The sequence below is a fragment of the Lithobates pipiens genome, unplaced genomic scaffold (assembly GCF_037356315.1).
Source record: "Lithobates pipiens isolate NorthernLeopardFrog02 unplaced genomic scaffold, aLitPip1_a1.2 Scaffold_13, whole genome shotgun sequence".
Lineage (NCBI taxonomy): Eukaryota > Metazoa > Chordata > Amphibia > Anura > Ranidae > Lithobates > Lithobates pipiens.
Genome location: NW_027507718.1, coordinates 535,141,487 through 535,157,407, shown reverse-complemented (window position 1 = coordinate 535,157,407; position 15,921 = coordinate 535,141,487). Strand labels below are relative to the sequence as shown.

The following is a 15,921-nucleotide window of genomic DNA, read 5'->3' as shown; positions in this document are numbered from 1 at the left end:
TGATCACAGCACAGGGATGGGGGGAGGAGCCCCTCATAATGATCACAGCACAGGGATGGGGGGAGGGGCCCCTCATAATGATCACAGCACAGGGATGGGGGGAGGAGCCCTCATAATGATCACAGCACAGGGATGGGGGGAGCCCCTCATAATGATCACAGCACAGGGATGGGGGGAGGGGCCCCTCATAATGATCACAGCACAGGGATGGTGGGAGCCCCTCATAATGATCACAGCACAGGGATGGTGGGAGCCCCTCATAATGATCACAGCACAGGGATGGGGGGGAGGGGCCCCTCATAATGATCACAGCACAGGGATGGGGGGAGGGGCCCCTCATAATGATCACAGCACAGGGATGGTGGGAGCCCCTCATAATGATCACAGCACAGGGATGGGGGGGAGGGGCCCCTCATAATGATCACAGCACAGGGATGGGGGGAGGGGCCCCTCATAATGATCACAGCACAGGGATGGGGAATGAATGAAAATTCATATTTTATCTGAATTTAATTTCGGACACGAATTATGAAATACGAATTAACGGTGAATACGGAATGGAACATATTCGGCGCACGTCTGTCATACATCTTCATAGCACAATGTTTTTCTAGCTGTTCTTCTCTTCCTATTGGACACGGTTCAGACACACCGTTCATCATGTCACGATTGAGTGATATGTCGTGATACATACAGTCTAATGCTCTCCATTTAGATCTCCTCATGATGTGGAACCTGAAGAATTTCAATAAAAATCTATTGATAAAAAAAACAAATGTGTGTTAAACTCCCGGCAATGATTGTACAAAACTTGTATTTCCCGAGGAGTTCAGGGATCACCGTATGTACTGAATTATCGGTCCGGTGCTGGTCCGGTGCTGGTCCGGTGCTGGTCCGGGCTTACCGTCCAGGTAGTGGGACTCCTGTGTGTAAAATCCATACGGCACATTAAGTACGGCTGATGGTTGAATGATTGGGAGCGGTAATCATCTGATCTAAGGTTCTGAGTTTACCGCTCTGCACGGACTTTTTAAGCTGACATTTGGCAGAGGAGCTCAGATATCATTTATATGAATTCCGTATATTTCCTGCACTTTGAAATTCTATACTTCTCTAATCTGCCGCCCCTGGAGAAGGATTCTCTTTGTGTATTAAGCACGACCAGCGGATGAATGAGGAGGAGCAGCAACTGAGGGACAAAGCGGATGATACTGAGTAACAAAACTATGAAAAGAAAGTTGCAATAAGTCGCTGTCTGAAAACAGATACAAAAGTGTAACGCAGAAGATCGGGAGGTGAGCTATTCACAAACATTCTACATCGATTGTGCAAAACCTGCATTTCCCAGAGGAGTTCAGGGATCACCGTATGTACTAAATACACCGTACTGAATTATCGGCCCGGTGCTGGTCCGGGCTTACCGTCCAGGTAGTAGGACTCCTGTGTGTAAAATCCATACGGCACGTTTGGTACGGTCAATAGACATGGGCGCCGTTCAAAAATGTGTTTCATTTCATTTTGTTCCGTATTCAATTCGGATTGGTACGAAATACGAATTGTCGCTAGATTTGTAAACTTGTCGTTAAAATAACCAATGTTCATTATGATTAATTTATCATTATGAGGGGCTCCCACCATCCCTGTGCTGTGATCATTATGAGGGGCTCCCACCATCCCTGTGCTGTGATCATTATGAGGGGCTCCCACCATCCCTGCGCTGTGATCATTATGAGGGACTCCCACCATCCCTGCGCTGTGATCATTATGAGGGACTCCCACCATCCCTGCGCTGTGATCATTATGAGGGACTCCCACCATCCCTGCGCTGTGATCATTATGAGGGACTCCCAACATCCCTGTGCTCTGTGATCATTATGAGGGACTCCCACCATCCCTGCGCTGTGATCATTATGAGGGACTCACACCATCCCTGTGCTATGCTCATTATGAGGGACTCCCACCATCCCTGCGCTGTGATCATTATGAGGGACTCCCACCATCCCTGCGCTGTGATCATTATGAGGGACTCCCAACATCCCTGCGCTGTGATCATTATGAGGGACTCCCAACATCCCTGCGCTGTGATCATTATGAGGGACTCCCACCATCCCTGCGCTGTGATCATTATGAGGGACTCCCACCATACCTGTGCTGTGATCATTATGAGGGACTCCCACCATCCCTGCACTGTGATCATTATGAGGGGCTCCCACCATCCCTGTGCTGTGATCATTATGAGGGACTCCCACCATCCCTGCGCTGTGATAATTATGAGGGACTCCCACCATCCCTGTGCTGAGATCATTATGAGGTACTCCCACCATCCCTGCGCTGTGATCATTATGAGGGACTCACACCATCTCTGCGCTGTGATCATTATGAGGGACTCCCACCATCCCTGCGCTGTGATCATTATGAGGGACTCCCACCATCCCTGCGCTGTGATCATTATGAGGGACTCCCACCATCCCTGTGCTGTGCTGACTTCCTCTGATCGGTGAACAAAACACCAGTCATCTTTCTGTTCATTTAGATCTGAAATTCGTTAACTAAATTTCGTATTTCGTATGAAATTTGTAAGCATAAAAATTCCTGTAGCGGGTGACATTTTGAACAAAGTGTCCTTCATGTGTAAATGTAGTTTTTTCCTCAGATTAGTAATGGGGTTCTGAGGGTTAATTATGTAGGTTGAACTTTGACATCAGTCTGGCCGGGCTGTGTTAGAAGCTCTGCCTGGTCATGTGAGCAGTGAGAAGCACATTACAGGCCAGAACCAGGTCTGGTTGGACGTTTTGGGTATCGGCCTTCTCTGAACCAATCAGTGGGTGCGCCGGGGCCCCGCTGAGGAGTCTGGGGAGGGGAATTTAATATGTTGAGGTCACATGTTCAGAAGGGAGGAGTTTTTGAGACCCGTGTGGTCTAGTCTTGTTTCCAGGACCGGGGTAGCCCCGGGAGGGGTCCAGGTCCGGGGGTGTTCGACATTCCGCAATATGCTTCTGTGGGCTACCCCCAATAGACCCCCCTGGTCTGGGGTAGGGATCCGTCTGTTCCCGAGTCTCGGAACCGGCTGGTCCGAGGCGCAGTAATTGAGGAAGGATTCAAGGTGTCCGGGTGTCCGGGTGTGCTCTCGGCTTGGAGGGGCACCACAACTCGTGGAAGTGATCGGGGGAGGACTCTTCGGAGGAGGGCCGGCAAGTGGCATCCTGAGAAGTGCCTGGGTACTGAGTTGGGAAGGACATTGACCAATCCACACTTTTCCCAGTACTACCAAGGAGACAGAGAATGTTCCGGGTACTGAGGAAAAAGGTTCCTGTTCACTCCTAGTTACAACTTGTCCACGTTCAGAGAATTTTACAAGTTCTGAATCAACATGCTGATTTCCACGATCTCTGGCTAGAGATTTGTTCAGCCTTGAAGCTCCCAGGTGCGAGTGGCTACTCTTTGGGTGGTATTAGAGACTTTGTAATGTCTGCAGTTCAAGGTGCCTGAGTTCTTCACCCCCCGTCCTCTGTTCCCATACGAGAGACTGTGTTGTTGGATGTTATTAATGCAAAATAAAAACCTTTCAAAAGGACTTTATTGGTGTCAGCATCCAAAGTTGTTGGGTATCAACCCTGGGAACCCCTAGATGTGGAAGGACAAGCCAAGCGGAGGCAACCGGTAAGCCCAATAAGTAAAGGCCGCCCTGCAAAGGGTTATGGCCGCTACATTCGTATTACAGATTCTAATGAATGTAAGAATTTCCGGAAATTCGTACGAATTTTCAATTCGTAGGAAACAAATCGCACATGTCTAACAGTCTATAGTTGAATGATTGGGATCAGTGATAGAGGGACAAAGACACCGATGAATCAAGGCATGAAAAGGGAGCCGCTAAAGTGGTGAAGGGCCGTTATATACGAGCGAGCGATGAAAAATAATTGCAACAAGCTGCTGTTTAAAAAAACAGATAAAAAAGCAAATCGAGGAAAAGTATATAATCTGTGTGAAGGGTTTATAAACACTTCATACATATTGCACATTCTACAAACAAACATACTCCTCCGAGATGAGGCCAGCTATCCATGTGTAAGTTCCATATACCTCGCTGACATTGCTCCTCGCTGACATTGCTCCCCACTGACATTGCTCCCCGCTGACATTGCTCCCCGCTGACATTGCTCCCCCCTGACATTGCTCCTCCCTGACATTGCTCCTCCCTGACATTGCTCCTCCCTGACATTGCTCCCCGCTGACATTGCTCCTCCCTGACAGTGCTCCCCGCTGACATTGCTCCCCGCTGACATTGCTCCGCGCTGACATTGCTCCTCGCTGACATTGCTCCCCGGTACCGGTCCTAGAACCTCGCTCCAGACAGCTGGACTCTTGTCAGTAAAGTTTATTTACATGCTAATTACTGCCAGTGGCTCTAAGGATTTGCGGCAACAAGCGAGTGATGAAGAAATGGAGGAGCGATGAAAATAATGTTGCAATGAGTTGCTGTTTAAAATGCTACAAAAGGAAATTGAGGGATGACACGGGATGTGAATGAAGAAAAGTCTTTGTGTTTGTGGAGGGGTGTAATTCCGTGTACACGGCCGGGGGGTTCCCATCCCAATAAACTCTGAAGGTTTTTACAACAGAATTCCAACAGAGTTCTGCTGAAACGGTCTCGCCTGCACACGGTCACACCCAAGTCCGATCGTCTAGAACACGGAGACATACAGCACGTACGACGGGACTAGAGAAAGGAAGTTCAATAGCCAGTAGCCAATATCTGCCGTCTCGTACTTGCTTCAGAGCATGCATGGTTTTTGGTCCGCCAGAACACCACACAGACGAGCGGATTTCCTGATAGGAATTGGTTCCTAGGGAAAGATTTAAAAAAAGTTCTATTTCTAGATCCAGCAGAATTTTTGGGGAAAAAAAGGCCGATGGGGCCCACACACGATCGGAATATACGATGAAAAGGCTTTTTCTGTCGGACATTCCGCTCATGTGTACGCTCATGTGTACGCTCATGTGTACGCAGTACGCTCATGTGTACGCTCATGTGTAAGCTCGTGTGTATGCTCATGTGTATGCTCATGTGTGTGCTCATGTGTATGCTCATGTGTGTGCTCATGTGTATGCTCATGTGTATGCTCGTGTGTACGCTCGTGTGTATGCTCGTGTGTACGCTCGTGTGTATGCTCGTGTGTAAGCTCATGTGTATGCTCTTGTGTAAGCTCGCGTGTAAGCTCGTGTGTACGCTCGTGTGTATGCTCGTGTGTACGCTCGTGTGTAAGCTCGTGTGTAAGCTCGTGTGTACGCTCGTGTGTACGCTCGTGTGTATGCTCGTGTGTACGCTCGTGTGTATGCTCGTGTGTACGCTCGTGTGTATGCTCGTGTGTACGCTCATGTGAACACTCGTGTGTATGCTCATGTGTACGCTTGTGTGTATGCTCATGTGTATGCTCATGTGTATGCTCATGTGTATGCTCATGTGTATGCTCGTGTGTATGCTCGTGTGTACGCGGCATAAGAGTTAACTGTCTACTATACACGCACTTTAAAACTTTGTTGCACATTATACATAAGAGAATCATGCTGGACAAATTGGAGTGAATTGTCCCCTCCCGTTCTGCGTATGCTCGTGTGTATGCTCATGTGTACGCTCATGTGTACGCTCCTGTGTACGCGGCATAAGAGTTAACTGTCTACTATACACGCACTTTAAAACTTTGTTGCACATTATACATAAGAGAATCTTGCTGGACAAATTGGAGTGAATTGTCCCCTCCCGTTCTGCGGCTGGAGTCTGCACGCGTTGTGTCCGTCCCGCAGGCGCGGATCCCTTTAAAAGTAGAACACAGAGAGGCGTGAAAAGTCGCCTTACCGCTGCAACTTGGGAATATCGCTGGAGGAGAGGAGAGGAGAAAAATCCAGAAAAGAGCTACAGAAAAAAAACTTTAAAAAAGAGGGAAGTGAAAGAGAAGATACAATAACAGACGTGGAATCCCAGAGGCACTGCCCATTGAGACTCCGGAGAGAAGAAATTATACCTGAAAGGGGAAATCAACCCGGGGAGGAAAATAAGAAGCTTAGAATAGCTGCTGCAATGTTAGGGAAAGATGAGGGTGAAGGGGGATTAAATGCACCAGACTTTAATAAAATATTAGGGGGCAGTTCCCTATCAGGAATGGTGGAGCGAATACACCGATGTGAAAACATACGTATACAGCACAATATGGGGCACTAGGAGAGAACACTCACACATTGACACGCAATGAATTTACAATGTGGGATTCGGTGAACAAGCAAAGAAAATGGAAATATAACTCGCCGTTAATTGCGTTAAAAGACAATAATTATTTTGCACCCGGGAAAAGATCGGTGGGAGGGGATTGGATGAAAAAATGATAACGTACAATTGCCGTGATATAACACATGGGGGGGGGGGATTTGTTCAAGCGGATTTGTTCCAATTTTGTTGGAAGCGGAGGTGTTGGAAAATCCCGACACACATAAAGAAATGGGAGAGAGAACGGGGGGGGGGGGGGGGGGTCACAAAGAAAGAATCGGGAAACATTCTGAAACTTGTACATGGTTCCTCAATTGATATTGAAATGGTAGAAATGAATTATAAATGTTTAACCAGGTGGCATAGAAGCCCAGATAAAATAGGGAAATATCGAAGAGCGTTGGCGAGGATGTGGAGAGGTGGGAACATTGGCCCATATATGGTGGGGCTGCCCTAACATCGAGGTTTACTGGAAGGAGATCTCACAATACATAAATGAGATGAATAACATCAAGATTCCCGAAGAGCCACGGACGTGTCTGTCCCATGGGGTACATATGCCAATTAAGCAATATAAAGGAACGATGATACCCCATATGGTGAACGCCGCAAAAGGCCTGATACCAAAAAAGTGGAAAGAAATGAAGGTACCCAGTACCCCACCTCCAGCTCCAAAGGCCGTCTCCATTGGAAAATAGTCTGAATACCTGGACTGAAGACCACCTGCCACCAGGTAGACTTGTTTCTTTATAGAGGCTAAACACCTTCTCCCTCCTTTATCAATTCGGTAATCAGACCCTGTTATCCTTCACCCATACCAAATAAACTGCCTACGCTCTTCAGACAGGACTCACATGAATGACAGGGGCTTAGCGTAGCACCGGGGCGCTGGGCTTCCTGGCATGCAGGACACAGACAACTGGTCAAGGTACACCAGGAGGTCTAGGACAGGAAGTACCCCTATTAACTGAGGAGAATACAGCATGCCCACACATATAACCAAAGTGAGGGTCCTTGAGCTGGTCCTTGAGGGTCCCAAGAGCTGGTAACACCCCACACAATCTTCCTGCACAACTCTTCTCCAGAGTCACCCAACACCATACAATACGAGGCCAGACCTATAAACTCTCAACTTGTATTCCGTCAGGCCGGCTGTCACGTACCTTACAGCGGAGTCAGACTGCTGGGGGTGGCCTCTTGGACGGTTCCGGTCTCAACACCCCTGGAAGTGGGGACAGGGAGTGTTGAGCAAGCGAAAGGGTGCAGGTGTCTGCAGATTGAAGATAGAGGCTTGAAAACAATGGATCCTCACGGAGGAAGTGATGTAGACTGGTCACCGAAGGTGTTCAGCGGAAGCTGAGCAGGTGTGAGGAAAACACTGGAACAGGAACAAGCAAGGTTGGTAGTCAAGGACGAGCAGAGGTCTGGTAAGGTGCTGGCAGTGAGGTACAAAGTCGGGAAGCAAGTCGACTGTGAGAGTTCAAGCCGAAGTCAGTATAAATCCAGGAAGTAGTAAGCAGGGATGATACAAAAGAGTAGTCAAGCAAGCCGGGTAGTCAGGAATAAGGTAAAAGGTACAAACAGCAATCAGGTATCTCAGGAACGAGCTGAAGACGATCCAGCACTGGTATGAGGTCAGGACCCTGTTTATATATGGTGACATGTGCCAGGATTGGTGGAACGTGGTCGTGCGTGCGTGAGTGCGTCCACACGTTCGGATTGGCGCGCGAGTGCGTCCACGTGTTCGTATTGGCGTGTGTGCGTGTGTCCGTTCATTCCAGAACTCGTTCGCCTCTGACGGGGACACCGCGCATGGCCCTTGGAACGAAAATAATCTGCTGCTACACGGGGACGGACATTCGCACGGTGAGTTCCCTGACACCGGCCCTCGTGCGCCACATCTGAAGGAAAATCTAAAGGAAAGTGAACAACAAAAATTGTGTAACCACTTTCAGCCCCGGACCATTTTTTGTGGCCAAAGACCAGACCACTTTTTGTGATTCGGCACTGGGTCAATTGCGTGGTCGTGCCACGTGGCTCCCAAACAAAATTGACGTCTTTTTTCCCACAAATAGAAATTTCTTTTGGTGGTATTTGATCACCTCTGCGTTTTTTATTTTTTGCGCTACAAACAAAAATAGAGCGACAATTTTGAAAAAAACGCATTATTTTTTACTTTTTGTAATAATAAATATCCCCCAAAATATATATTTAAAAAAAACATTTATTTCCCTCAGTTTAGGCCGATACGTATTCTTCTACATATTTATGGTAAAAAAAAAATCACAATAAGCGATTATTGATTGGTTTGCGCAAAAGTTATAGCGTTTACAAAATGGGGGATAGTTTTATGGCATTTTTATTAATATTTTTTTTTTTTACTAGTAATGGCTAGTGATGGACGAACTTCCGACGGGACGTTTCGCAAACCGTAACGTTCGCGGCGGGCCCCATTGACTTCAATGGGAGGCGAACTTCGCAAACCTACAGGTCAAATTTGCAGCCACAAAATAATTATTAGCTGTGCAAACATAGTCCCACCACATGGCCAATGACATAACACATGTATGAGGTGAATCTGGGATGGACAACTACAAGCATTCTTTTTTTATATGGGAAATTGTTGTGACAATTCAGGACTGTGGAGCGCATGAAGGCAATGGAGGAGAGGGAAGGTCAGGGACCAGGGTAGGCAAAGAAGAGGGTGCAGGAGATGATCACCAGCAGCGTGACATACAGCAATGACACCTGCACCGTGACAGAGAGCACTGACATCAGCACCGTGATATACAGCACTGACACCTGCACCATAAGCAGCCCCAGGAGGAAGTCAGCACAGCACAGGGATGGTGGGAGCCCCTCATAATGAGCATAGCACAGGGATGGTGGGAGCCCCTCATAATATGCACAGCAGAGGTACAGCCCCAGGAGGAAGTCAGCACAGCACAGGGATGGTGGGAGCCGCTCATAATGAGCATAGCACAGGGATGGTGGGAGCCCCTCATAATGAGCATAGCACAGGGATGGTGGGAGCCCCTCATAATGAGCATAGCACAGGGATGGTGGGAGCCCCTCATAATATGCACAGCAGAGGTAAAGCCCCAGGAGGAAGTCAGCACAGCACAGGGATGGTGGGAGCCCCTCATAATGAGCATAGCACAGGGATGGTGGGAGCCCCTCATAATGAGCATAGCACAGGGATGGTGGGAGCCCTTCATAATAAGCAGCCCCAGGAGAATGTCTGCATAGCACAGGGATGGTGGGAGCCCCTCATAATAAGCAGCCCCAGGAGGAAGTAAGCACAGCACAGGGATGGTGGGAGCCCCTCATAATAAGCAGCCCCAGTAGAAATATGACACCGCTCAACCTCTTCAAAGAGGAGGGTACGGGCATATAGTACGGTGTGCTTTTTTTGGACAAGGAAGTGAGCCAAATGAAGAAAGAAGGTCTGTGTGCTCGATTAAAAAAATTGTTTATCGACATATACATGGTCTACTGGTCACATGTGTTGAATTCCTCCGAGATCCATGCCTCATTCATTTTTAGAAATGTGACGTAGTTAACACTGTCGTGAGCTAGGCGAGTACGCTTATCGGTCACGATCCCCCCTGCTGTGCTGAACGTCCTTTCGGACAGGACACTGGATGAGGGGCAAGCCAACAGTTCCATTGCAAATTGGGCAAGCTCTGGACAGAGGTCAAGCCTGCCCACCCAGTAGTTCAGGGGTTCATCACTCCTCAGAGCGTCCACATCGGCCATTAACCCGATGTAGTCGGACACCTGATGGTCTAGGCGTTCCCTGATGCTGGATCCGGATGACACCTGTCGATGGGTCGGCTGAAAGAATTACCTCATATCCGAAATCACCAACACATCTTCAAACCGGCCTCTTCTTGCAGGCGCTGTTGGATTGGTAACCGCAACTCCTTCTCTGGGAGTGGGAATTGCTCCTCTGCCAGCGCACGCAAAAGCAGAATGCAGCATTTGTCAAAGCAAGGCCTGGAAGTGCTCCATTCTGACAGCCCTCTGTGACGGCGGTAACATTTCCACCATTTTGTGTTTGTACCGGGGGTCTAAGTACGTTGCCACCCAGTACTGGTCCTTGACCCTTATGCATTTTATACGGGGGTCCCTATTAAAACACTGGAGCATGAAGGCCCCCATTTGCACTAAACTTGAAGCGGTGTGGTGGCCTGGCTCCTGCTCATCATCCAGGATAATGTCGTCCTCTTCATTCTCCTCTCCCCATCCACGCACAACAGGGATCCCAGAAAGGTTTAAAGCATGCTCTTCCTCATCCTCCCCGGCACCATCCTCCTCTGACTCCTCTTCAGACTCCTGTTGACTTGTCTCAGATAGAGTAGCCCCCCCTGGGAATTCATCCAGCATTGCGACTTCCTCATCTTCCCGCTCCTGCTCCTCCACAGCTTGATCAATGACAACGCAATGCACGCTCCAAGAAGGCATAAGGTACCATGTCACTGATGGCGCCATGGCTGCGACTGACCAGTTTGGTGATCTCCTCAAATGGGCGCAGAAGTCTGCATGCATCGCGCATGAGCAGCCACTGGCGCGGTGAAAAAAAACCCAGCTCCCCAGAACCTGTTCTGCCGCAGAGTTCATACAGGTAGACGTTAACTGCACGTTTCTGCTGGAGCAGCCTATCAAGCATATAGAAGGTTGAGTTCCATCACGTCGGGCAATCGCAAATAAGACGTCTGACCGGCAGATTGTGTCGCCGCTGAATGTCAGCAAGGCTAGAGATGGCCGTGTAAGATCTTCTGAAATGGGCCGAGATTTTCCTTGCCTGCCGCAAGATGTCCTGGACCCCAGGGTATTTGACAACGAATCGCTGCACGACCAAGTTTAAGACGTGTGCCATGCACGGCACGTGCGTGATTTTGCCCTGTTTCATTGCGCTAAGCAGATTGGCACCATTGTCACACACCACTTTTCCAACTGTCAAATTGAGCGGTGTTAGCCACTGATCTGCCTGTGAACGCAAAGCTGAAAGGAGTGCCGGGCCAGTGTGGCTCTTGGCTTCCAGGCACAACAGACGCAGCACGGCATGGCAACGTCTCACCTGGCATGTCGAATAGGTTCTGGGGAGCTTGGGCAGCACAGCGGAAGAGACATGTCATCATCAACGTCACCTTCCCCACCGCTATAAGTAGAGATCTCGGAGTAGGCAGCAACACCGGGGACCAACCTCCTCCTTGGGCTGATCTGGGTACTGTCGTCAGACTGCTGAGTAGTGGTTGTTGCTACCCCCTCTTCCTGATCCAATACCAAGAGTGGCTGCGCATCAGAAATGTCCTCTTGATATGGATCGGAAAATAATTCCTGTGACTCAAGCGGAAGGTATGTGGTGGTGCTGGTGGTGTTGTTGGTGGTAGTGTCTTTGGGGGTGCACATAGCAGAGAGTGAAGAAGAGGGTGCAGATCGAGAGGATGAGGAGGGTGCAGAATAGTAAGGCTGAGCGAGCCACTCAACCAAGTCTGGTGCGTCCTTTAAAGTAATTGAACACACCTTCTGCAACTTCCCACTTTGGCTCAAGCCTGTTGCTCCTGCTCTACCCCTACCACCCCTGCGGAAGGGCCTGCCTCTTCCTCTGCCTGTCATTTTTTAAAGGACCCTGTGACAAAACTCTCAGTCCCTATACCGATGAAGGACTGCTGCAGTATAGGGCAGCGGTCAGCAGTAGTGCACCTCAACCCTATGTATTGTGGACCTATACCAGTCCTTATAGAATGGCAGACTGTACCTCACTCAACCCTATGTACTGTAGCACCCTACACCAGGTTACCAGTCCTTATAAGGACCTTTGTGGAACAAGTAGGTTGTGTGTGACTGATTAGCAGACTGCAGCAGAAGGACAGCAGTCAAGTATAATATCCTTTCTATATTTGGAAGAAAGAATATTATACATGTACAAGCCTATTACCATACCACTGATACCAGTCCTGAAAAGAACCTTTGTGGAACTAATAGTAACAGCTACTGATTAAACTGACCCTCACTACCTCACACACTGCTTCCTGCCTGTCCCTATATAAACTGACAAAACAGAGGCTACTGGAACAATAACTGGAATAGCACTTTTGTGGACCCGATAGTAACAGCTAATGATTAAACTGACTGTCCCTGCAGCACACAGCATTCTGTCCCTTTCTCTACACTGACAAAAGACACTCAGGCTGCTGCAACAATCACTAGCACAGCAAACCTATATACACCTAACACCTATACCAGTCCTGAAAAGAACTTTTGTGTACCAAATAACTAGCGATTTGGGTCACCGTAATCTCTCCCTGCTCCACACAGCAACCTCTCCCTATAGTGACAGAAGAAAGAATGTAAAATGGCCGCCAGATCGGGTGTATTTATAAGTTAGGGGGAATGTCCAAGTGTCCATGTGCTGTAATGTCTCAATTGGCTGTCCTGTACCCCATGATGGATGTGTCATCATAGGTCAAAGTTCTTTTATACAGTAAAAACACGGAAGTCTGCCGGGCGAACGGCGTCAATAGTCCGCCGAACGGGCGGACCGCGAACAGCCGAAATTCGCCGCGAAACGACCGCCGGGCGAACCGTTCGGCCATCACTAGCCACCATTACACGTATGACTTGTGTTATTGCAGCCAAATAAATCAACTTTGTGTTCCTTGGTCTGTGAAATGTTCTAATGATATGAAGGAGAATTCCTGACACAACGTTCCCTCATCTTATTACATGTCCTTTATTTCCCCAGATAGGGAGATTATTGTCAGGAGTCCTCCCATGTATTATCTGTGTTCCTCTGTATAAGGAATCCTATGACTACGTGTCTCGGTGTCAGCCCCTCCCTGTGTAGGAATGTACAGAACTGGTAATGTGTGTCAAAGGCTTTCACTGTCATTCTCTCTTCTGCTCTCAGCGATGGCGTCTGCAGATCTGAGGAAGGAGCTGGAATGTTCCGTCTGTCTGAACATTTATACAGATCCTGTAACCCTGAAATGTGGACACAACTTCTGCCGGGACTGTATTGGTCGTGTGTGGGATACACAGGAGGGGTCTGGAGGTTATTCCTGTCCTGAATGCAAACAAAGCTTCCAGAAACGTCCCGTCCTTCAGAGGAATCTGAAATTACAGAACATAGTAGAGAATTTCCTGTCCACCCATCCGGATCAGGAGGAGTCCGGGGTCTTCTGTACTTACTGTATTCACACTCCTGTACCTGCTGTCATATCCTGTCTGCATTGTGAAGCTTCTCTGTGTGACAATCACCTGAGAGTCCACAGCAAGTCACCAGAACACGTCTTATGTGACCCCACCACTTCCCTGGAGAACAGGAAATGCTCCGTCCATAAGAAGATCCTGGAGTATTACTGCACTGAGGATGAGACCTGTATCTGTATGTCCTGCAGGCTGGATGGAGAACATCGGGGGCACCAGGTGGAGACTCTGGATGAGGCCTCTGAGATGAAGAAGAAGAAACTGAGGAATGTTCTGCAGAAACTGATGACAGAGAGAGAGGAGATGGAGAAAAGAGTCCAGAGTCTGCAGGAACACGGGAGGAAAGTACAAGGAGAAGCAGATGATGAAACAGAGGCAGAGCGGATCTCCGGGGTAATCAAAGATCTGGAAATGAAGAAGGAGGAGCTGTCCAGGAAGTTGCGTCACATTGAGGAGCTGTGTAACGTGACGGATCCACTGACTGTCCTACAGGAATCAGACACAGGTGACTTGTGTGATACTGAGGCTGGAGATGATGAGGACAGAGAGAGACATGATAAACTCCTCCATGATGGGGGGGATCTGGATGTGGGGGGGATCTCACACACATTACACACAGGTTTATCTGGTATCATGTCTGGGGTAAATGTAGAGAAATGTCCAGGCACACATGTCTATCCACATTCTACTACAAAGGGCGAAGGTCACATCAATGCTGAACCATCCAGGAGACCTCCCCAACCCTCCCCCACCATACAACCATCCAGGGGACCTCCCCAACCCTCCCCCACCATACAACCATCCAGGGGACCTCCCCAACCCTCCCCCACCATACAACACTCACACCTTCAGGCTGGAGGACCAAATATTGGGGCTGTACAGCAAATATCGGGGGTGTCGGGGGTTACAGACATATTACTGGATGTGAGGACAGCTGGTAATTATCTACATATATCAGATGACATGAAAACTGCATCCTGGTCATCATCACATCAGAATCGCCCAGAAACATCAGAGAGGTTTGAGGATTGTCAGGTGATGAGCAGTCAGAGGTTCTCCTCAGGGAGACATTACTGGGAAGTGGGTGTCTGGGCGGCAAAGTACTGGACAGTAGGGATGTGTTATCCCAGTATAGACAGGAGAGGAGAGCAGTCACTGATTGGGTATAATAAGAAGTCCTGGGGTTTGGAGGGGATGGGTGATCAGCTCTCAGTGAGACATGACGGTAATAAGACCCCATTACCCGGCGATGTCTCCAGTAGGAGAGTCAGGATAGATCTGGATTATGAGGCCGGGCGGATCTCCTTTTATGATCTGTGTGACCCGATCCGACATCTCCACACCTTCACCACCACCTTTACTGAGCCCCTCCATGCTGGGGTATATGTAGGATTAGCGGGAGGTTATATACAGATATGTGGGGGGGATCAGAAGTGAGAGATCTGCCCAGAGACATCATAAGGTGGATCATCTGGGGATTGTGGACAGGTGACGGGGAGGGGTATATAGTCTTAGGAGGTGGAAATCCTTGACTCTGTATATGGGAATATTGATTAATGATTGGTTATAGATAGAATGATGGGAGAAATCATATGATTTACTAATGATGAAATGACATGACTAAGTGCTTATATGCTAATGTTAGGTTCTTTATATAATAACAGGTTCTCTGTCTAGAAGGACTTTACAGAAAGATGTTATTAGAGGAAATTGTTGTTCTCGGGATCCTTGGAAGGTCTTGTTGGGGAACATAGAGACAGTTGGTCTCCTTCTTCTACAATGAGGGATTTGGGGGTCTGGAGGTGGGACAAGCTGATAAGGTGTTCAGAGATAACAGAAATGAATGTCTCTTGCAATGAATGATGTGCTGCTTGTACAAATTCTTCAGTGAATGATTCCATCTGTAAAATGTTGATGTTTGGGACGGTCCTCCATGACAACTGTCCAGGATTGGGGGGTAAAAGCCTCCCGTATGATGAAGAGGTCAGATCCTTGGTCCACCTGCCATGTCTAAGGATCTCTGCACACCTTCATCTCTCTACTTTCTAATCTTTTACTTTGTAACTCTTCTCTTCTAAATAAACTTCCAGAACCTTCCCCGGGATCAGAGGTCGTTATTTCCTCATCACATTCCACAAGAACGTTGTAATCCCGATGGAACACATCCATCATTTTATAGTAATGGAAATGGGACAGCTGGGAGGCCATGTAGTAAAACGTAAGATCGGGGATGGCAGCGCCGCCTAAGTGGGCGGGGCATTTCAGCGTGCGCCATGATAGCTTATGACGGGAGGAGCCCCATACAAAGGTGTTGAGAATGCTTTCCACGGATTTGAAAATTCTAAGGGCAATAGAGAAAGGGGAGTGCCAGAATAAGTAAAGCAGTTTAGGAAGGAGAATCATCTTGACTAGGTTTATGCGCCCCATAACTCAGAGCGGGAGAC

The 15,921-nt window shown here is 48.4% G+C and overlaps 1 protein-coding gene across 1 annotated transcript; it reads left to right on the top strand.

The window, feature by feature from the left end:
• Positions 1-13,148: 13,148 nt before the first annotated feature.
• Positions 13,149-15,574, top strand: LOC143975722 (E3 ubiquitin/ISG15 ligase TRIM25-like). The gene is made up of 2 exons (XM_077478224.1): positions 13,149-14,195; positions 14,271-15,574. The coding sequence occupies exons 1-2, from the start codon at positions 13,181-13,183 to the stop codon at positions 14,912-14,914; spliced, it is 1,659 nt and encodes a 552-aa protein (XP_077334350.1). The 5' UTR covers positions 13,149-13,180; the 3' UTR covers positions 14,915-15,574.
• The last annotated feature ends 347 nt before the right edge of the window (positions 15,575-15,921 follow it).